Source organism: Rhincodon typus, chromosome 6 (genome assembly GCF_021869965.1).
Source record: "Rhincodon typus isolate 14 chromosome 6, sRhiTyp1.1, whole genome shotgun sequence".
NCBI lineage: Eukaryota > Metazoa > Chordata > Chondrichthyes > Orectolobiformes > Rhincodontidae > Rhincodon > Rhincodon typus.
This window is the reverse complement of record NC_063337.1, coordinates 42,369,540-42,391,969: the sequence shown is the minus strand read 5'-3', so window position 1 is coordinate 42,391,969 and position 22,430 is coordinate 42,369,540. Positions and strand designations below refer to the sequence as shown.

General features: G+C 40.2%; 1 protein-coding gene across 1 annotated transcript in view; it reads left to right on the top strand.

Annotated features, from left to right (window-relative positions):
• The window catches only part of aasdhppt (aminoadipate-semialdehyde dehydrogenase-phosphopantetheinyl transferase), a 52,281-nt gene extending 31,449 nt beyond the window's left edge, over positions 1–20,832 (top strand). Inside the window, 2 exon segments of the mRNA XM_048597949.1 lie at positions 17,653–17,730; positions 20,392–20,832. Coding sequence (XP_048453906.1) covers positions 17,653–17,730; positions 20,392–20,553 — 240 coding nt within the window. The 3' untranslated portion in view covers positions 20,554–20,832.
• Positions 20,833–22,430: the final 1,598 nt, after the last annotated feature.

Here is a 22,430-nt window from a genome sequence, read left to right as displayed (position 1 = left end):
TGCATATCACAATATTAAATGGTTGTTTTTCTAAGCCACTGGGCCAAATCCTCACCAAAAGCTGTGCATGTTCCATCTATTCAAATTGTTTCTTTAAAATTCGTTCGTCATTAAAAATTATATCATTCTTTGAAACTCAAAATTCATATTTATAAATTTTAGGTAACTATGCAGATTGACTATTTTGAGCAAATTAAAATAGGTTGAGAAATTGTCTACAGCATTACTTATTTCTGTATTCTTAAATTTAATTACAGGAAATATGAAACATAATTTTTTAAATTAATGCGGATTCAGTTTTCATTGGCATAAAGAATTGATTTTTACAGAAACTTAGAATGTTCACTGCAAATCCAATTAATTGATGCTATACTTTGTGCAGTAAACCTTTGATTTCTTGAAGGTCAATGTTTTATTTGTGAACTTTAGTGTTTTTAAAGCTTTTTCCGTGTTAACTCAAAGTGTGTTCAATGAAAATTGCACTATTTTCAAAGACTAGTCAAAAGTATTAATCAACATTAGCATCAGTAAACAATTGCAAATTGCTTTCAAAATGCATCTCAAGGGTATCAATTGTATTGAGTTACAATTGAGTGGTATTCTAGGTTACAGATCGCTTAATATTAGTTACTGAAACAGTAGTTCGTGTGCAGTATACCAAGAATCCATGTTTTAAAAAATTTACTTTGAATCTGTGCATGGATGCATGATTCGGTGATCAAATATAACTGCAGTGATAACATCTTTGAGAAAGTCGGTCACCATGTTTACAGAGGTAAACAAAGCTCATCATCTGTTTATTTGATGCTGTAAAAGCCTGTTGTTTCTGTTATTTCCCCAGTAGAGGTCTGCTGCATGTTTATTTCCATGATGGATGTGAGCTTTTTATTTGCTTTCCTTGATGGGAACCTTCTGTTGATTTAATTCTGTTGATATGTAACCTTTAGATTCATTATCCCATTTTTAAACAATTTATCACATTTATCCTAATTTCATTCATTTTCCCACACCATTACTAAATTTCGTTTTTTAGTGCAGAATCTCCCTCTTTACAATTCTGTTATGATTTGAGTCAGTTATAGATATTTTCTTATATTCAGGCACTCCTCTAAATATTTCTCTTTTATGGAAACTCGCAAATCAGGATAAATCTACATGATTTGTAGCATAACCTGGGAATGTAACAGTAAAATTCCCTGTACATCTGTGTTTGTTTCCCTGTACATCTAGTCAGATATTAATTTAAAACAAAGAACTGTGGATGCTGGAGTTCTAAAATGGAAACAGAAAGCACTGGAGAAACTTAGCAGGTCTGGCAGCATCTGTGGGGAGAAAAACAGAGTTAACGGTTCAAGTCCAGTGACCCTTCATCAGAACTACTGATGAACTACTTCTTATGAAGCATCACTGGACTCGAAGCATTAACACGGTTTTCCTCTCCACAGATGCAGCCAGATTTGCTGAGTTTCTCCGGTGCTTTCTGTTTTGGTCAGACGTTAATGTCTTTTTACACATATATTTTTGTTTACCCCAAAACAGACAGCATTAACATTGTACAAGGCAAAGTTTACATCAAATTTTTAGTTGCCTTCTTTAGTAGTGAAGTATAATCAGAGTTGCTTTGTTCAATCGCCATTTAATATAACAAAGGATGTAGCCCTGAAAACAGCTGCTTTGTGCTGAAGATATACTCTAGAACTAGCCACACATCTAACCAAGAGGTCTGGTACAAGTGCAGTACTGGCAATTACCTAACAATGTGGAAAATTGCTTGGGCGCAAAGACCTGTCCACAAATTGCAGGACAAATCTATTCAAATAAATTATCATTCATCAGGTTACCATCCATCATCTGCAAAGTGATGGCAGGTATTAATAACAGTTTTTTTATAAAAATGCTTAATTTCTTAGTTCATCTATTTTGGGCTATATATCTTTTAGTGTGATTGAACTTTTAAGTGTAAGAAAATGTGAACACCTAGTTTGAGAAGCTGGTACATCGACCCATGTTCATTTTGAAGTGGTCAAAGGTGGAAGTGTGAAAACATTTAACAGTAGGTGGCCCTTTTCTGAGTTTCTTGATGGAGACAAGATGTCTATAATTGTATCTTATAAGTGTTTTAAATTATTTAGTATGCATCCCAGATCAAAGAAAGGTTTGAAAGCAATGGGAAAACAAAGGAAGGTCTTGAAGGACCCACATCCTTTACAGATCATAGGTCAGATAAAGTTAGAGGTAATTGGACTAAATCTCTACGAAATTTGTTTGCAAGACAACTTTCTTTTGTTAAGGGTTTATCTTTTTGTTTTCTCAAAGAAACATCTAATTAGCTCAGGATTAGCTTTAAAACAGACAATTTATATCTGGAACTGGGTCAACTTGAAAACAGGCAACAACTGAAAATTTGCCAGAAGCTGTGAAGAAATTGTAAGCCAGAAGCAAAGGCCAATAAAAATGGAGTTCTGAGTTAGGGTTATTCGGAAAGAGTGCAGTGATGCCTACAGCTATGGTGCCTACACTGACAAGATGCTGAAGAGAAATGAAGGGTTACTTAGCTACATGCTAGTGGAAGGACCTAAGTAATTTTAGAACTCGGAGAATCAAAGTGAATTCCTGGAAGCTGTGGCACAACTTGGTTTAGTCCCGGAGTGAGAAGAGTGTCCTTGAAAAACTCTGGGAAAAGTACCCTTGCATTTGGTTTCCAGTGAAGCAGTCTAGTAGTGATGTCCTTACAGTTGGCGTTCTGATGAACTGGTCTGGGAAAGATGTCTTTGCAGTTGGTGTCCCGATTAAAGAAAGGTGGCATTGCATAAAAATCGGAGTAGAATTACCCTACGGCAGGAGTTGAGGCTCCAAAGGAGAGAGATGATCAGAAAGTAGTTGGTAAAGTCAGGTAAATATTTATATCTTTTACTGCAAGTAGTTTGCAAGAGTTTTTTTTTGGTTTATTGATCTAAGGGCTGTATTCTGTAGTAACAAGGAAATGAAAAAAGAGCTCTAGAGAACTTGATAATATTTGATATTAAGCATCTTTTAAAGGGTTTAATTTAAAGTAGTAAGTCATGGTAGGAGAGCTGAAAGCCATGCTGTGTTCTTCCCACTCAATGTGAGAAGCCAGGCACATTTTCGGTGCCGGGGACAAGCATGTGTGCAGGAAGTACTACCAGCTATAGCTCCTGGAAGCCTGGGTTTCAGAGCTGGAGTGGTAGTTGGAGACACAGTGGAGCATACGTGAAGCTGAGAGAATCATGGATAGCACATACAGGGAAGTGGTCACACCACAGGCTAAGACTCCACAGGCAGAAAAGGAATGGGTGATCCCCAGGCAGAGAGAGGATTGGACAGGCAATTCAAGAATCCCCTTGGACCAATCCCCTGAAAAACAAGATAGACTGCTTTGAATACTGTTGAAGTGAATGTCCTCTCGGGGGGAAAAAAGCAACAGCCAAATTTATGGCACTGTGGTTTGATGTGTAGTCGTAGGGGATTCAATTGTAAAGGAAATAGGTAGGCGCTTCTGTGGCCACAATCCAGGATGGTATGTTGCCTCCCCAGTGCAAGGGTCAAGGATGTCTCAGAGCAGTTACACGATATTCTGGAAGGGGAAGGTGAACAGTAAGTAGTCATGATACACATTGGTACCAACAACATAGTTTAAAAAAAAGATGAAGTCCTAAAAGTAGAATATAGGGAGTTAGGAAGCAAGCTGAAAAGCAGGACTTCATAGGTAGTGATCTCAGGATTACTACCAGGGCCATTTGCTAGTCAAAGTAGAAATAGCAGGATAAATCAGATGAACATTGGCTAAAAAGGTGATATGAGGAGATTTTCAGATTTGGATGAGTTCTGGGCTAGGTAGGACGAGTACAAACAGTCCAATTTGTTAGCTTGGTAGGGGAGCACTGAGACTAAATTGGCAGGACCATAGGAACCTATACAAGGAGTCAGAGGTAGGGGGAATTAATGTTAAGAACAAAAGACAGTAAAGGGAGTAAGAGAAGTGATGGGCAGAAGAATAAAAGGCCATTGTAAAAAAGTCGTGGGAATGGGGGAAGTAACATTAAAAATATTTACCTTAAGACTTTCTGTCTGAATGCACAGAGTGTTCGAAATAAAGTGGATGAATTAATAATACACATAGATGTAAATGGGTATCGTATAGTTGGGATTACGGAGAAATGGCTACAGGGTGACCAGGAATGGGAAATAAGCATCCAGGCCTTTTCAGTATTTAAGAAGGCAAAGGCTGTGGAGTTGCATTACTGATTAAAGGGGCTATAGACACAATATTAAGGAAAAATATTAGCTCAAACAATGTAGAATCTGTATCGGTAGAATTGAGAAATACCAATGGGCAAAAGAAATTTTTGAAGGTGGCATATAGACCACCACACTATAGAGGCGATGTTGGAAATGTCATTAAACAGAAAATTAGAGACATATGCAGTAAAGGAACATTAGTAATTATGGGTGACTTTCATCTGCATATATATTGGGGAAACAAAATTAGTCACAGTACTGTAGAGAAGGAATTCTTAGATTGTTTCTGGATTTTGGATGGCTTTCTGGACCAATACATTAAGGAGCCAACTAGAGAACAGGCCATATTAGTCTGGCTGTGATGCAATGAGAATGGAATAATTGGTAATGTAGTTGTGAAAGAACTCCTTGAGAATGAGTGACCATGATATGATAGATTTGTTCATCAATATGGAGTGAGGTAGTTGATTCTGAGACAAGGGTCCTGAATCTTAATAATGGATACTGCAGTGGCACGAGGCATGAGTTGGCTATAATGGATTGGGAAACGTTACTGTCAGGAATGACAATGGACAGGCAATGGCAAACATTTGAAGAGTGAATGGGTGCACTTCAAAAATTGTTTATTCCTCTTTGGCACAAGAGTGCAAAGAGAACAGTGACTAGACCGTGTCTTATGAGGGAAGTTAGAGATAGTATTAAATGTGAAAAAAAAAACACACAAATTGGCAAGAAAAATCAACATACCTGAGGATTGGAAAGAGTTTAGATGTCTGCAAAGGAGGACCAAGGGATTAAGAAGAGGAAAATAACGTAGGACAGTAAGCTTGTGGGGAACGTAAGAACTAACTATAGAATGTTTCTATAGGTATGTCAAGAGAAAAATATTTGTGAAAACCAACATAGCTTAAGAGTCAGAAACGGGTGAATTTATAATAGGGAACAAAGAAATAGCTGATGAACTAAACTCATACTTCGCTACTATTTTCATATAATGTTCTAGAAATGATGGGGAACACAGGGTTTAGTGAGATGGAAGAACTGAAGCACATCTGTGTTAGTAGAGCACGGGTTGATAAATTCCCAGGGCCTGATAATCTACATCCCAGAGTACTTAAGGAAGTGTCACTAGGAATAGTGAATGTATTGGTGATCAGCTTCCAAAGATTCTTTCGACTCTGGAACAGTTCTTACAGATTGGAGGGTAACTAGTCTAATCCATACTGATTCAAAAAGAAAGGTAGAGAGAAAACAGAATTATAGACCAGTGAGCCTGACATCAGTAGTGGGGAAGATGCTCGAGTCCATTATCAAGGATTTTATAGCACAGCACTTAGAAAATAGTAGTGAAAACAGACACAGCCAGCATCGATTTACAAAAGGAAAAATATGTTTGACAAATCTACCAAAATCCTTCAAGAAAGTAACTGGTAGAGTTATCAGGGCAGCCAGTGGATGTGGTTTATTTGCACTTAAAGAATGCTTTCAACAAAGTCCTACATGAGATATTGATGAATAAAGTTGAAGTGAATGGAATTGGGGATAGTGAATTGAGATGGATAGAAAATTGGTTAGTAGACAAGAAACAAAGAATAGGAATAAATTGGTCTTTTTCTGAATGGCAGGTGATGACTAATGGAGTACTGCAGGGATTGTTACTAGGACCCCAGCTGTTCACAATAGATAGTTAATGACTTAGATGAGGGAGCTAGTTATTATGTACGTAGTTGTGTAGTGTTGCCCCTTTAAGAGTGTGGGTCAGGTGATCCTGCACAGGAGCTAGGGGAGGCATTGTAGGAGTTTCAGTTAAACATCCTGTAGGTACAGGGCAAACTGTTTGTTTCTGGATTCTTCCCAAATTAGAGGCTAAGGCAATAAAGATGGAAGTGGATATGGGTGCAGTGGTGTCTCTGATTCCCAAATCAATATATAGGGAAAAGTTAAAGGCACTGTCATCGAAGCCTGCACTAGATTATGTTGTTGACATACATGGAACAAGTGGTGCCACTGAAGGACTATATCCTGGTAAAAGTACAGCTAAGGGACCAGTGTGCTGAACAGCCTCTGTACATGGTGAAAGGTACCCTGCATTATTTGAATGCTTGCTGGTTACAGAAATTAAAGTTAAATTGGGCTGGGGTTAATAGGCTGGCAGACTCAAAATGAATTTGCAAGCGATTTTGGGCAGGTATAAAGATGTCTTCTTGGGAACCCCTGGGGGAAATGAAAGGAGTAGAAATTTAACTTTGGTTGAAATGAGAGGGTCATCTAGGAATCTGAAGGCATGTCCAGTACCATATGCCAAGCGACCTAAAGTAGAGGCAGAACTGGAATGGCTGATGAACCTGGGAGCATTGGAACCAGTATCCACTAGCGAATGGGCCACTCCAATCATTCCTGTCTTAAAAACAGGTAGCACGGTAAGGATTTGTGATGACTTTAGGGTCACACTCGGCCCAACCCTGTGTGCATGTGGATCAATGCCCACTTCCACTCACTGAGGACCTGTTCAGTGGGTTGGCTAGGGGAAAGAAGTTCTCAAAAATGGATCTATTGCAGGCCTATTTGCAGATGGGAGTGGTGAAGGAACCCCAGAGGCCGCTGACGATAGTGACACAATATTCCGTTACAAGCAACTGCCTTTTGGCATCACGTCAGCTCTGGCTCTGTTCCAGAAGACCAGTGGACCAAATTTTGAGTGGTTTGCCAGGTGTCCATTGTTATCTGGACAATATTTTAGTTATCGGATCCTCCAAAGAGGAGCATTTGAAAGCCAAGAAGAAAGCCTGAAAAGATTGTAGACTTGCTCGCCGAGCCGGTATGTTTGGTTGCAGATGTTTCGCCATCCTGCTAGGTAATGTTATCAGTGTGCCTCCAGGACATGCTTGTTATTTATTGCACCTGTTTGCTGGGGTGGTTGGCATCACTTCTAGTCTATTTTTCAGTGGTTTGTATATTGAGTCCAGTTCAATGTGTTTGTTGATGGAGTTCTGGTTAGAATGCCAGGCCTCCAGGAATTCCCTGGCTTGTCTGTTTTGGCAAGCAGTATTGCCACTTTAAGAGTGTGGGTCAGGTGACCTGGCACGGGAACTAGGAGAGAAAGTGTAGGACTGAGGCTGAGAGGATGGACAATAAGGTATTCTTTGTTCTAGTTTACTCTTTATCTCTCTCATGTTTTATCTATGGTTCTAGCAAACTGTGACTGTAACCAGTGTAATGTCTCAAAATTTGCATATGACACAAAGGTGGATGGAATTGTGAGCAGTAAGGAGTATGCAGAGATGTTGCAATGTGATTTGGATAGGTTGAGTGACAGTATAATGTAGGTAATTATGAGGTTATCCACTTTGATAACAAAAATAGGAAGGCAAATTATTATTTGAATTGCTATAAATTGAGAGGGGAGGATGTTCAACAAGACCCGTGTGTCCTCATGCACCAGTCACTGCAAGTAAGCACGTAGGTGCAGTAGGCTGAAAGAAGGTAAACTGTATCTTGGCCTTCATAATGAGAGGATTTGAGTGCAGGAACAAGAATGTCTTGCTGCAATTATACAGGGCACTGACGATACCACACCTGGAATGTTGTATCAATTTTGATCTCCTTATCTGAAAAAAGATGTTCTTGCCATTGAAGAACCACAATAAAGATTTATGAAATTGGTTCCTGGAATGGCAGGACTGACATATCAGGAGAAATTGAGTCAGTTCGGATTTTATTCACTGGAGTTTAAAAGAATGAGGAAGGAGCTTATAGAAACTATAACATTCTTACAAGATGAGACAGGTTAGATGCAGGGAGGATGTTCCTGATGGTGGGAGAGTCCAAAACCAGAGGTCATAGTTTAAAGATAAGGGGTAAACCTTTTACGATTGAGGAGGAGAAATGTCTTCATCCAGAGAGTGGTGAGCCTGTGGAATTGCGGCAGAAAGTGGTTGAGGCCAAAACGTTATGTGCTTTCAAGAATGAGGTAGATATAGCCCTCGTGGCGAGAGGGATCAGGGATATGGGGGAAGAGCATGATTAGGGTACTGAGCTAGATGATCAGCCATGATCATGTTGAATGACAAAGCAGGCTCAAGGGATCAAATAGCCTACTCCTGCTCCTATCTTCCATGTTTTTATGAAGAGATGAAGGAGACTTCAAGATGCCCTATTGGCATCTAGTGGGTTAAGTATTGATGTTTGTAAAATATAGTGATAGGTTAGTGCTTTGTTTAATTCTTGAACAGATAGTTCTCCTATAACGCGATAGTTGCGTTCTTGTGTGACCTCGCGCTATAGAAAATCACATTGTAGGGAGATTGCTATAGAAAATTGCTATACGTGTACAGCAGAAAGTTCATGTTATCCAAACAGCGTCCGCTATTCATCAATCCCATTACAGCCAATTTGCGATAACGAAACACGCGTTATAGCAGAACTACCTGTAGAGTAAAGGTTTTGTTTAAAAAGTGCATAGTTATGGATAATAATTTCAGTTTTAAACTTCACAAGCTCAAATTTATTATTAAAAGTTGATTTCTCCTAAAAGATCATAACACACTACTGTCCAATGGCAATAGCTGAGTACTAACTTGCTCACTGATGCTTAGACAGAGTTCAACAAGAGCCCCTGCCCCCAGGCAAAATTGAAATCAGTGGGAATTGAAGTGAATTTTACTATTGATTACAGTGGTATCAAGCACCCGAATGTTTGTGGTTGTTGGGTGTCATTCATCTCAATCCTAGGACGCTGCTGCATAAAATTCTGAGTTGTACCCTCCTGAACTCTCCATTGAACCAGGATTGATCCCTTGGCTTGAATAGGGGATATGCCAGGCCATGAGGTTGCAGATTGTGTTTGGGTACAATTCTGCTGCTGTTGATAGTCTATAGCACCTCCTGGATGCCCAGTCTTGAGTCTCTAGATCTGTTCGAATTCTATCTCATTTCGCACGGTGATAGTGCCACACAACACGACGGAGGGTATTCTCCGTGTGAAGGCAGATCTTCTTCTCTACAAGGACTGTGGTGGTCACTCTTACCAATACGGTCATATTTAGATGCAACGGCAGCTAGTAGATTAATAAGGATGTTATGTTTTTCTTTCTGTTAGTTTCCTCAATACTGCCACAGACCCAGTCTAGCATCTATGTCCTTTTGGACCCGACCAGCTCAATCAGTAGTGCTGCTGCTGAGCCACTCATGGTAGTGAACATTGAAATCCCCCACCCAGAATACATTTTGCGCCCTTGCTACCCTCAGTCCTTCCTCCAAGTCTTGTTCAACATGAAGGAATGCTGATCCACCAGCCAAGTGACTCCTTGAGGTCCAGAGTGAGTGTTGAGGATTCCTCTGGCTGTTGTATGCCACTGTGTCGTCACCTCTGCTGGGCCTATCCTGCTGGTGGGACAGGACATAGCCAAGCATTGTAGTGTCTGGTACATTGTCTGGTATGATTCCACAAGTATGACTATGTCAGACTGTGAGACAGCAGTCCCACTTTGGCACCAGCTCCCAGATGTTAGTAAGGAGGACTTTGCAGGGTCGATAAGGCTGTTTTTGCTGTTGTCTTTTCCAGTGCCTAGGTTGATGCAAGGTGGTGCATTGGTTTCATTCCTTTGTTGAGACTTCGTTGCGATACAACCGAGTGTCTTACCTATACCATTTCAGTGGGTAGTTGAGAGTTAACCACATTGCTGTGGATCTGGAGTTACATGTAGGCCACACCAGGTGAGGATGGCAGATTTCCTTCCGTAAAGGGCTTTAGTGAGCCAGATGGGTTTTTCTGACAATTGGCAATTATAAGTATATGAGCATGGAGCTAGCAAAAGTGAATTGGCAATTCAGGTTAAGAGATAGGTCAATAGAGATGCAGTGACAAACATTTAAGGGGATATTTCAAAACTCACAAAATAGATGCGTTCCAACAAAAATTCTAAGGGATAGATCCACCTTCCATAATGAATGAAGAATGTCAAAGAGATGTGTTAAATTCAAATAAAATAAATTTAATTATGGAAAGCTAGGTAGCAGGTCAGAGGATTAGACAAAATATAAAAAATAACATCAGATTACTGAAAGGTTTAATGGAGGGGTAGAAGAATTAGAGTACGAAAGTTAGCCAAAATTCAAAAAACAAATAGGGAAAATTACTTCAGATCTTTAAAAACGAAACGAGAAAACAAAGTAAGTGTTGGTCCCATAGAAGATTAGTCAGGGAAATTAGTAATGGAGTATAAAGAAATGGCAGACAAATTGAACAGACACTTTGATCAGATATCTAGGTTACTTATAGAAAGGATAGAAGTAACATCCTAGAAATAGGAGTAAATCACTGGGTAAATTGTTGAAACTGAGAGTTGACAAGTCCCCAGGTACTAGTGAGTATCATCCCAGGGTCTTAAAATCAGAACTGACTTGAGGGACTGAATGGCCTACTCGTTTTCCTATGTTCCTAAAAGAAGTAGCCAGTGAGATTTTTGATGCATTGGTTTTAATTTCCCAAAAATCATTAGATTCTGGGAAGATTTCTTTTGTTTGGAAAATAGCAAATGTAACTCCTTTATTCAAAAATGGAGGGAAGCAGAAAGCAGGAAACCATAGACCAGTTAGCTTAACATTTGTCATAGGGAAAATATTAGAAGCTATTTTTAAAGATGTAATAATAGGGCACCTGGATACATTCAAGATAATGTTAGAACCTTCACTGATTTTTCCTTATTTTTACTTTTACTTTTTTATTATGTTTGGTTTAGAGCTGTAAGGTGACCTTCGGACTGTGAGCAGCAGCTTGTGTTAAAAACAAGAGAGCAAACAAGCTGTTATTTGTTCATGAGGCCAGGTCTGAAAGATAATTACAGTTGTTTCTTCTTTAAAAATCCTGCACCAGGTGGATGTTTGGCGATAAATGAGGTCAGTACCTGGGAATTAACACCAGCAAGTCTGGGGGAAGAATGTGATGATCAAACAAACTGAGGGGCAGGATTTTTGAACTGTTTTGGACTGGAGTTTGGCTGTTGATGCTAAAGCAAGAAGATTTGAAAGCTGCCTGCCCTACCTCCCATATTCAACTAATGAAAGTTCAGAGAATAGAATCTCATTTATAAGAATTAAATGAATATTCCATGGAGCCCACTGGAATCTATCTGCATGCATCATTGTCTTCAGAATTCAAGCGAGATACAATCACATGTGCCCGTGAGATTACAAATCATAGAAACAGCTTAAGTGAATTGGTCAGTTACATCTCATTTATTTTTTTCATTTGATTTATCCCTTAACTTTGTCTCATTTTCCACTTTCACAGAAAGACAAAAATAGAATTTAATAGGAGTGGGTTTAAATCATAGATATTAGTTAGATTACCTTGTTGTTCCACTTTGCTCTGCCAAAGTTAATATTAATATATTGGTATATCTTTTGACTAAGTTACGATCCGTGGTTAGGAACCATAGAGTCAATTTTGAGGGTTATAGAGTTTTTTTTTATTTTACTGTGTTGCTATTTACAGAGATAGGAAAGCTGATTTGAATCAGCTCTCTGTCTCTATGTTGTAATAGTAATCAAACTGAGCCAACATGATTTTGTCAAAGCACTAATTTATTGCAGTACTTTGAAGAAGTAACATAAATTGTAGATAAATAGAACCAGTGTACTATTGTGTTTAGATTTTCAGAAGGCATTTGATAAGGTGTTGCATCAAAGATTATTGTGGAAAATAAAAGCTCGTGCTAAAGGGAGTAACATATTGCCCTGGAAAGAAGATTGGCTGGCTAACAGGAAGCAGAGAATCAGAATTAATGTATCTTTTTCAGCCTGGCAGGATGTCATGAGTGGTGTGCAATTTATATAACTAATTTGGTTGAAGGGAATGAGGGTATGGTAACTAAATTTGCTGATGACACAAAGATAGGTAGGAATGGGAAACAAAAGGAGAAATTGCTGGGAAAACACAGCCGGTCTAACAGCAGATAACAAGGTGTACAGCTGGATGAACACAGCAGGCCAAGCAGCATCAGAGGAGCAGGAAAGCTGACGTTTCGGGCCTAGACCCTTCTTCAGAAATGGGGGAGGGGAAGGGGATTCTGAAATAAATAGGGAGAGAGGGGGAGGCGGATAGAAGATGGATAGGGGAGAAGATAGGTGGAGAGGAGACAGACAGGTTAAAGGGGTGGGGATGGAGCCAGTAAAGGTGAGTGTAGGTGGGGAGTTAGAGAGGGGATAGGTCAGTCCAGGGAGGACGGACAGGTCAAGGGGGCGGGATGAGGCTAGTAGGTAGGAGATGGGGGTGGGGCTTGAGGTGGGAGGAGGGGCTAGGTGGGACAAAGAACAGGTTAGGGAGGTGGAGACAAGGCCGCACCGCCCGTTTCTATCTCCTTCCTAAAATCCACAAACCTGACTGCCCTGGTCGACCCATTGTCTCCACCTGCTCCTGCCCCACCGAACTTATCTCCACCTATCTCGACTCCATTTTCTCCCCCTTGGTCCAGGAATTTCTTACCTACATCTGTGACACCACCCACGCCCTCCACCTCCTCCAAAACTTCCAATTCCCTGGTCCACAACACCTCATCTTTACCGTGGACGTCCAGTCCCTATACACCTGCATTCCCCATGCAGATGGCCTAAAGGCTCTGCGCTTCTTCCTGTCCCGCAGGCCGGACCAGTCCCCCTCCACTGACACCCTCATCCGCTTAGCTGAACTCGTCCTCACCCTCAACAACTTCTCTTTCAATTCCTCCCACTTCCTACAGACAAAGGGGGTCACCATGGGTACCCGCATGGGCCCAAGCTATGCCTGCCTCTTCGTAGGTTACGTGGAACAATCCCTCTTCCGTAGCTACACTGGCCCTAAACCCCACCTCTTCCTCCATTACATTGATGACTGTATCCGTGCCGCCTCATGCTCCCACGAGGAGCTCGAACAGTTCATCCACTTCACCAACACCTTCCACCCCAACCTCAAGTTCACCTGGACCATCTCTGATACCTCTCTCTCCTTCCTGGACCTCTGTTTCCATCTCTGGCAACCACCTAGAAACCAATATCCATTTCAAGTCCACCGACTCCTACCGCTACCTAGAATACACCTCCTCCCACCCACCTTACTGCAAAAATGCCATCCCCTATTCCCAATTCCTTCGCCTCCGTCACATCTGCTCCCAGGATGAGGCATTCCACTCCCGAACATCTCAGATATCCTCGTTTTTCAAGAATCGCAACTTCCCCCCCCCTCAGTGGTCAAGAACGCCCTCGACCATGTCTCCCGCATTTCCCGCAACTCATCCCGCACACCACCTCCCCGCGATAACAACCAAAACAGAATCCCCCTCGTTCTCGCGTACCACCCCACCAATCTCCGGATCCAACGCATCATTCTCCGACACTGCAATCTGCATCTGCAATCGAATTCCGCCACCGAAGACATTTTTCCCTCCCCACCCTTATCTGCTTTCCAGAGGGACCAATCTCTCCAAGACTCCCTTATCTGTTTCACACTCCCCTCCAGCCCCACCACACCCGGCACTTTTCCCTGCAACCGCAGGAAGTGCTACACCTTCCCCTACACCTCCCCCCTCACCCCCATCCAGGCCCCAAAAAGACTTTCCACATCAAGCAGATGTTCACCTGCACATCTGCTAATGTGGTATACTGTATCCGCTGTTCCCGTTGTGGCCTCCTCTACATCGGGGAAACCAAGCGGAGGCTTGGGGACTGCTTTGCGGAACACCTACGCTCAGTTCGCACTAAACGACTGCACTTCCCAGTCGCGAATCATTTCAACTCCCCCTCCCATTCCTCAGACGATATGTCCATCTTGGGCCTCCTGCAGTGCCACAATGATGCCACCTGAAGGTTGCAGGAACAGTACCTCATATTCCGCTTGGGAACCCTGCAGCCCAATGGTATCAATGTGGACTTCACAAGCTTCAAAATCTCCCCTCCCCCTCTCTCCCTATTTATTTCAGAACCCCCTTCCCCTCCCCCATTTCTGAAGAAGGGTCTAGGCCCGAAACGTCAGCCTTCCTGCTCCTCTGATGCTGCTTGGCCTGCTGTGTTCATCCAACTCTACACCTTGTTATCTCAGATTCTCCAGCATCTGCAGTTCCTACTATCTCTGAAATAAGTTTAAAAACAGTCTGGGTGTCTTTAATTAACAGCATCCAAACACAAAGCTAGCCCACAGCTGTGAAATCAGATCCAGGTTTGAATTCCGATATATTCAAAAAAAAACACTGGAGTTTCAATTGTAATCTGAAAATTCTACTGAAATTTTTGAATTTACAACAGTTACTTTTTTCTAATTACTTCCCGCTTAACCTAGAACTCCCATTCTGAAATTTGCTTCAAATTTAATATAATAATATATGCTAATACATGATCATAATTACAAAAAGCGAATAAACTTAAAACAAACATCATTCACTCAAAATCACTTTTACACACACGTTTGAGTAACATTTCAAGTTAAATCTACATTTTTAAAAAAAATAAGTTGACTTAATCCGTGGTCGTCAGGCCTTCTTTCTTCAGGGTACCTTTTCAACCAATCATAAATGTAAGCTCAAGAAAAAGGTGAATTTTCACAAAAACAGGCTTTTTAAAAAAGCTTTTAAAAAAAATTAAATCCAAAAAGGCACAATTCTCACACCATAGGAGAGACAAAAGGGAGTCCTTCAGTGTTCATTTACAGAACAATCAAAGTGGCAAAGCTTACAAATAAAGTCAAACTGCCTTGAGTACCGTTGCTCACTAGCCCCTAGAGAATCCCCATCTCTTTCAGCTTTTGTAAAATACTTCAATATCCATTTTATCACACATTATTCAGTGACTCAGACACACAAAATCAAACAGGACACTCCAGTAAGACACACAAATAAAAACTTAAATTCGCATGCAAGATATTCTGTTTGCACACAGCAAAACTTAGTGTGTATTGTTTCCAACTTAACTGTGTCAAAACATTATTCTTAATGTTAAAGTTTATTTTATTTCTTCGACTTTCTTTATACGTGTATATAAAAGAAAACACTGTAAAGTCAGGAAGCAAGAGGTAACTAAGACTTTATGTGGAATAGTATGGTAACAGCAGAACTATCAATAAGATGAATATTATAGAGTATGGAGGATAGGAGACTAATCAGAACAGCCATGGATTTGCCAAGTCTGAAGTTGACAAAAGCATCAACAATAATTTCAACAAATGGACTGAAATGAGTACTGTTAAAGATGGCACAAGGTGGTGTTCATGGCGTAGATAATGCTAAACTGTTAATCCAGAGACCCAGATAATGTTGTGGGGACCTGCGTTCGAATCCCACCAGGGCAGATGGTGTAATTTATATTTAATTTAGAAAAATCTGGAATTAGAGTCTAATGATAACTATGAATCCATTGCTGATTGTCGAAAAAACCCATCTGGTTCACTAATGTCCTTTAGGGAAGGGAAACAGCCTTCCTTACCTGGTCTGGCCTTCATGTGGCTCCAGATCCACAGCAGTGTGGTTGACTCTTAACTGCCCTGTGGGCAATTGGGGATGGGCAATAAATGCTGCCTAGTCAGCGACACCCTCATCCTGTTTAAAAAAGAAAAAATTTGGGTGGGTAAACTATAAAAGATCCAATAAGTCATCAAAGTTTATAGAATTTATGACAGGTGAAGACAATGCCTTCAGTTTTCCAATGTTTTAACTTGAATAATTGTGGCTTATTTAGGAGTCAATATTGGAATAGCAATCTGAACACTTTCTGTGGAGGAGAGGAGAAATATTACTTAGACCATCCTAATCAAAGTCAGAAATGACATTCATTTTTAGATGGGAGTGTACAATCCCTTCTTGACTTTCACAGTCAGTTGATGAGTCTGACGGTCCTGGGTTTATGTTTCTGCTGCACTTCTGCCAGATTTGTACTATGCCGTAAATATTATCAATTCCCCAAGTTATCCGGCTGGTTCAACTAATCCTATTGTACTCATGATGAGGTTTATCTCATGGTCAACTTGATCCTCAGCCACTCTTTTCCACAGTTCAGTCCTGATGAATTAGCTAGCTGTTTCACTCAATTAACCAGCTTGCTGCAGCAATTTTCTGAATTCATTTGTTGTCTATCACAATTTTACGTTAATAACATCAAGGCTAGAGGACACATTTTTAAGGTGAGAGGAGAGAGATTTAAAACAGACATAAGAGGCAAATTATTTACACAGGGGGTGGTTTGTGTGTGGAATGAACTTCCTGAGGAAGTGATGGATGCGGGTAGATTTACAATGTTTAAAAGACTTTTGGATAAGTACATGAATAGAAAAGGTTTGGAGGGATTTGGGCCAGGAGCAGGCAGCTGGGACTAGTTTATTTTGGAATTATGTTCAGGGTGAACTGGTCAGACCGAAGGGTCTCTTTCCACACTGTATGACTCTATGAGCATGGTTTAGCTGGGTTTACAGGCCTGTATTCATGCATCCTATCAAGCTGCATGGAATGTTAATTAAACAGATTAAACTTGTTGTATTGTACCTCTTTCATAATTTTTTACAAAGGTTTTGTAGCACATTGAAACATAGAACATAGGATCAAGAGTCATCCATCTGGCCCTTCGAGCCTACTCCACCAATCACTATGGTCAAGCTGATCATTCAATTCAGTGCCGTGTTCCCATTTTCTCCCCATATCCTTTGATCCCTTTGGTCCTGAGAACTTAAGGGGAGGTGATGGCCTGCTGGTATTATTGATAGGCCATTAATCCTGAGACCCAGGTAATGTCCTGGTGACCCACGCTGAAATCCCACCATGGCAAATGATAGAATTTGAATTCAACAAAAGTGGGATTAAGGGTCTAATGATGACCATGAAACCGTTGCCGATTGTTGGAAAAACTCATCTGGTTGCTAATGTTCTTTAGGGAAGGAAATCTGTCAGCGTTACCTCGTCTGACCTACATGTGACTCCAGATCCACAGAATGTGGTTGACTCTCAACTGCCTTCTGGGTGTTAAGGCCTGGTCTGGCCAGTGACGTCCACATCCCTGAATGAATTTTTTAAAAAGTTATATCTATATCTTTCTTGGAAGTTTTCATTGTTTTGGCCTCAACAAGTGGCAGAGAATTCCACAGGTTCACCTCGCTTTGGGTGAAGAAATTCTTCCTCACCTCTGTTGTAAAAGGCCTGCCTCTTATCCTTAGACTGTGACCCCTGGTTCTGAACTCCTCGGTCATCGCATACAACCTTCCTTCATGTATCCTGCCCAATTAGCTTGACACCTGTATATTTGTTCAGATTAACCGTATCAAAATGGTTTTGTTTGAATTATTGTTGGTAAATCACAGTGTATTCATTCACTTCTAGTTCAATGTCTTTCATTTTCATATGTACAAAACTAAAGTGATTTGACCTTTATTTTGTTTACTAGGAAACTATTCTGGATGATAATCATCATGTTGCTGTTGCACTTGGCAAACCAGACATGTTTGGCAAATATCCTGTACAGGTAATTAAAGCTACTGACTTTTGCATAGTATTTAGGATACAAACAGTCTTTTCATTCCAACAGATTTGGTGGCTAACATTTTCTCTTTTAAAAAGTACTAAAAAGGAAAAACGTATTGCAAGAGATTTGGGCATCACTGCCCAGGCCAGTGAACATGTCTGTTTTCAGATTGCCCTTCAACTGAGTGTTTTGCTATGCTTTTTTTGGAGTTGGGGTGGGGTGGATTGGAAGGCTTTCAAAAGGAGCATTTTGATTGGGTAAATGGGGATAAGCTATTTTTGCAGTGAAGAGTCAAGTCCAGAAACATGACACTTCAAAAAAAAATGGAGAGGTTCATTTCTCTCCTCCACCCAATAGAGAATTGTTGGATGTGGAATGTTTTTACGAGATTAATGGAAACAAGACCAGATTTTTTTTTTTTAAAAGAAAATTGATCAATATATGTGAAAAAGGCAGGGAAGTGGGATGAAATGCATAGCCATTTCAAAGGGCCAGAAAAGTCATGATTGGCCAATTGGTGCTATAAAATTTATAAGTAATGCAAAGAACTATCCAAAAGATGCATTGTGAAATATACTTCTGCAAATTTGAAAGCATTACTTTTCCCATCAATCTAACTGGTAATCCAGTTGACAATATAATATTACCAGTTCTTCCATTTGAAATTATAATGCCTTGAAGACCATCACAATGAAACAATACCATAATATAACTTATCCAGGCATTGACTTACCAAAAGACACATTAATGAATGAATTAAGTAGTAGGACATTTAGCCCTTTGAGCCTGCTTTGCCTTTCAATAGGATCATAGCTGATCTGATTATAGTCTCAACCATATTTTTCAGTCTATCCCCCACATATCCTTTCTCTACATTGTTAATGAACAGTCTGTCTAATTTTTAAACTTAATTAATTGAATTTGTAGAATCATTGTTAAATAACTTGCATTTATACAGCATTTTACCATCTCTCTCATGCATTCCAAAGTGCTTCACATAAACTGAATTAAACAACTTGCTTGATGGGATGTCTGCTTTGTTTGATGCAAAGTCTTACACATGACAATGAGATGAATAGCCCTGTTAGATGAGAGAAGAATGGACATTCTGTGAGCTCCATGATCTTCTTTGAAAATGTCAATGGGATTTTCAATTTTCATGTGGACAGTCATGACCGAGATCACATGCTAAAGCATTGAAAGAAAGACTGCTTCTAACTCAGCCAAGCTGACACTTGTATATAATAAACTCCATTGCTTCAATGGCACTCAATTTAAAATCATACTTGAGGTTATCAATCCATGCTTTGAATAATAGTTCACCTTCACCATAATCTGTCGAAGTCTTGCTGAGTGATGTAGGAATTATTTACTGTATTGCATGTTTAATATTAAAAATAATTCACAGATGGTCACTGTCAAAGTTACCTGAATTTGCAACACCATTTAGTAACACTTTGGCATGAACGTCAAAGTGCAATGTAAACTTACAATTAATGTACATAATAATAACTGTTTAACAAGAAGAAATTGACTTCCAGTAAAAGCAAACTTGGGACATGCAACAGTGTTCTTGGATATCCACGTACAATTTGCTGGCGTTCCTACCATTATTATGTTTGGAAGAGCTATCAGACCTGAGACCACTTGCAACCACCATGTCACTTCAGGAAAAAAAAATGTTGTGGCTTTGTAGAATTCAAATGTTGTTTCACCATGAAACTGATATTCGCTGTAGGTCCTTCTTTGTTCTTCCCAAATCAATTCAATACAGCCAATCAAAGATGCCAGTGAACTTAATTCAAAGGTTTCTGAGTTTCCAATGCATATGCCTCAGTGCAAACATTTCACAATATATGCTGTTTTGTTTTGTACAACTTGAGAAATTGGCAATGCACATTTACTTTAGGTTCTCCAACTAAAAATCTAATCAGCTTACCAACTGTTAATTAGAAATGCAGCTCAAATGGTTTGTATAAGAATGAGAGGTTATTTCACTGAAATATACAGAATTCTTAAGAGGCTCGACAGAGTAAATGCTGGAATGATGATTCTTCTGATTGTAGATTCAGTAACTTGGAGCTGCAGTCTCTCTATGAGTAATCAGTCATATAGGAGTGAGATGAGATATTTCTTCACATAAAGAGTTGTGAAACTCTGAAATTTTCTACTCCCAAACACTGTGGGTGGTATATCAATGACTGAGATTGACTTTTGGACATGAGGAGAATTGTGGGCAAGTGAAGTTGATGTCAAAGATGAGCCACAATCTTGTTGAATGGTAGAGCAGGCTCAAAGGTCTAAATGGCTTAACTCTGCCGCATATAATTTTTTTTGTATTCTAACCTTTCTGTATATTGTTTCCATTAAGGGGCTAGCTTTCATTCCAGATTTAATAATTAAATTTAAATTCCATCAGCTGTATGGTGCGATTTGAATCCATGTCCTCCGAACGCTAAACCTAGGTGTTTGGATTATAAATTTTCTAATATTACCACAATGCCGCCATCTCCCATAATGCTGCATACATTACCTTGTACTCCAAGAATTAAAAGGTTTTATTTGTAAACAAGTGTAAATACTCTATTACATGATTTCCAAGTATTACATGATCTTTCTTTCACATAACTGTACCTATTCTTAATGTAAACTTTTTTTTAGGTACAAGAGAATATTAATCAAGAACCACCGAAGTTCACACTTTTGTCCTTTAAGGATCTAATCTCATCAGCCATTGCTATGGTACCAGAGGATCCAACGTGCTGGGAGAATTTTCAAATCAAGCAGGAAAAACCAAGTCGTCAACATCGGATGTCTGTATGACCTTATTGTATGGAGCAAAACTGTCAGCAATGAATCTTGGGTATTTTAATCACATAACCTTGGACAACCAAAGGAGACAATGCACACTATAAATCGATTCCTTCCAATTCCTCAGACGGAGCTTCTCTTCAAATTTTGCAGAATGATGGATGTATTCTTTGGTTTTGAATTCATAATTTATGATGCTGAGTGTGATATTGTCATATTGATGGCTTTTTATTTAATAATGTGCTTTTGAAGTGCAAAATTAAAAACAAAAATATCTGTATGACAACGAAATGGACACAAGGAACAGACTATTCTTTCCGAAAATTCATGAAGAAACCAACTACTTGGCAAAGGGCAAACTGCAGTAAACATTTGTAACATCCACTGCGGCAAGAGAAATCCATAGAAGCAATTGCTCACCTTGTATAGGCAGAACCTTAACTGTGTAAGTTTTTTCTTTATTCTTGGCATTTGCTGCATCCTACAGAACTAAATGTGGTCATCTAAAAATGACATGGGCAAGGCAAGATAAGTCCTCTCACTTCAAATTATTTCAGTTTTCTCACCATATGAATATACCACCTTCCATCATGGTATAAAGGGTGTACACTGTCTGATGAGCCTTCATTTGTTTTTCATTATGGCAGAAAACACTTATCACATGTGCCTCAAAGTCTCAATTTTTATTTTAAGAGTAAATTATCAGGTTTCAAATGGTTTGCTACAGAAGCTATTTACAAGGGGTAGAGGATGGCTTAGTGGTATTATTGCTAGACTATTAATCCAAAAACCCAGCTAATGTTCTGGGGACCCTGGCTGAATGGAGAGAACTGGAGGTCATGCCAGGAGCAGCATCAGGCATACCTGAAGATGTGGTGTCAATCTAGTGAAGCCACCAACAGGACTACTTGCACGCCAAACAGCAAAAGCAGCAAGTGATAGACAGTGCTAAGTGATACCACAACCAACCAATCAGATCTAAACTCTACAGTCCTGCCACATCTAGTCGTGAATGGTTGTGGACAATTAAACAACTCACTGGAGGAGGAGGCTCCACAAATATCCTCATCTTCAATGATGGAAAAGCCCAGCATATCAGTGCAAAATATAAGGCTGAAGCATTTGCATCAATCTTCAGCCAGAAGTGCCCAGTGGATGATCCATTTTGGCCTCCTCCAGTGGTCCCCAGCATTACAGATACCAGTTTTCAGCCAATTCCATTCACTCCATGTGATATCAAGAAATGGTTGAAGACACTGGATACTGCAAAGGCTACGGGCCCTGACAACATTCCAGCAATAGTACTGAAGACTTGTGCTCCAGAACTTGCCGCTCCCCTAGCCAAGCTTTTCCAGTACAGTTACAACACTGGTATCTACCCAGTAATGTGGAAAATTGCCCAAGTATGTCCTGTACACAAAAAGCAGGACAAATCCAACCCAGCCAATTACCACCCCATCAGTATCCTCTCGATCATCAGTAAAGTGATGGAGGACGTCATCAACAGTGCTATCAAGCAGCACCCGCTCAGCAATAACCTGCTCAGTGACGCTCAGTTTGGGTTCTGCCAGGGCCACTCAACTCCTGACCTCATTACAGCCACAGTCAAACATGGACAAAAGAGCTGAATTCCAGAGGTGAGGTGAGAGTGACAGTCCTTGACATCATGGCTGCATTCAGCCGAGTGTGGCATCAAGGAGCCCCAGCAAAACTGGAATCAATGGGGCAAACTCTCCGGTGATTGGAGTCATATCTGACACATAGGAAGATGGTCGTGGTTGTTGGAGGTCAGTCATCTCAGCTCCAGGATGTGTCTGCAGGAGTTCCTCATGGTCGTGTCCTGGGCCCCCAACAATCTTCAGCTGCTTTATTAATGACCTTCCCACCAT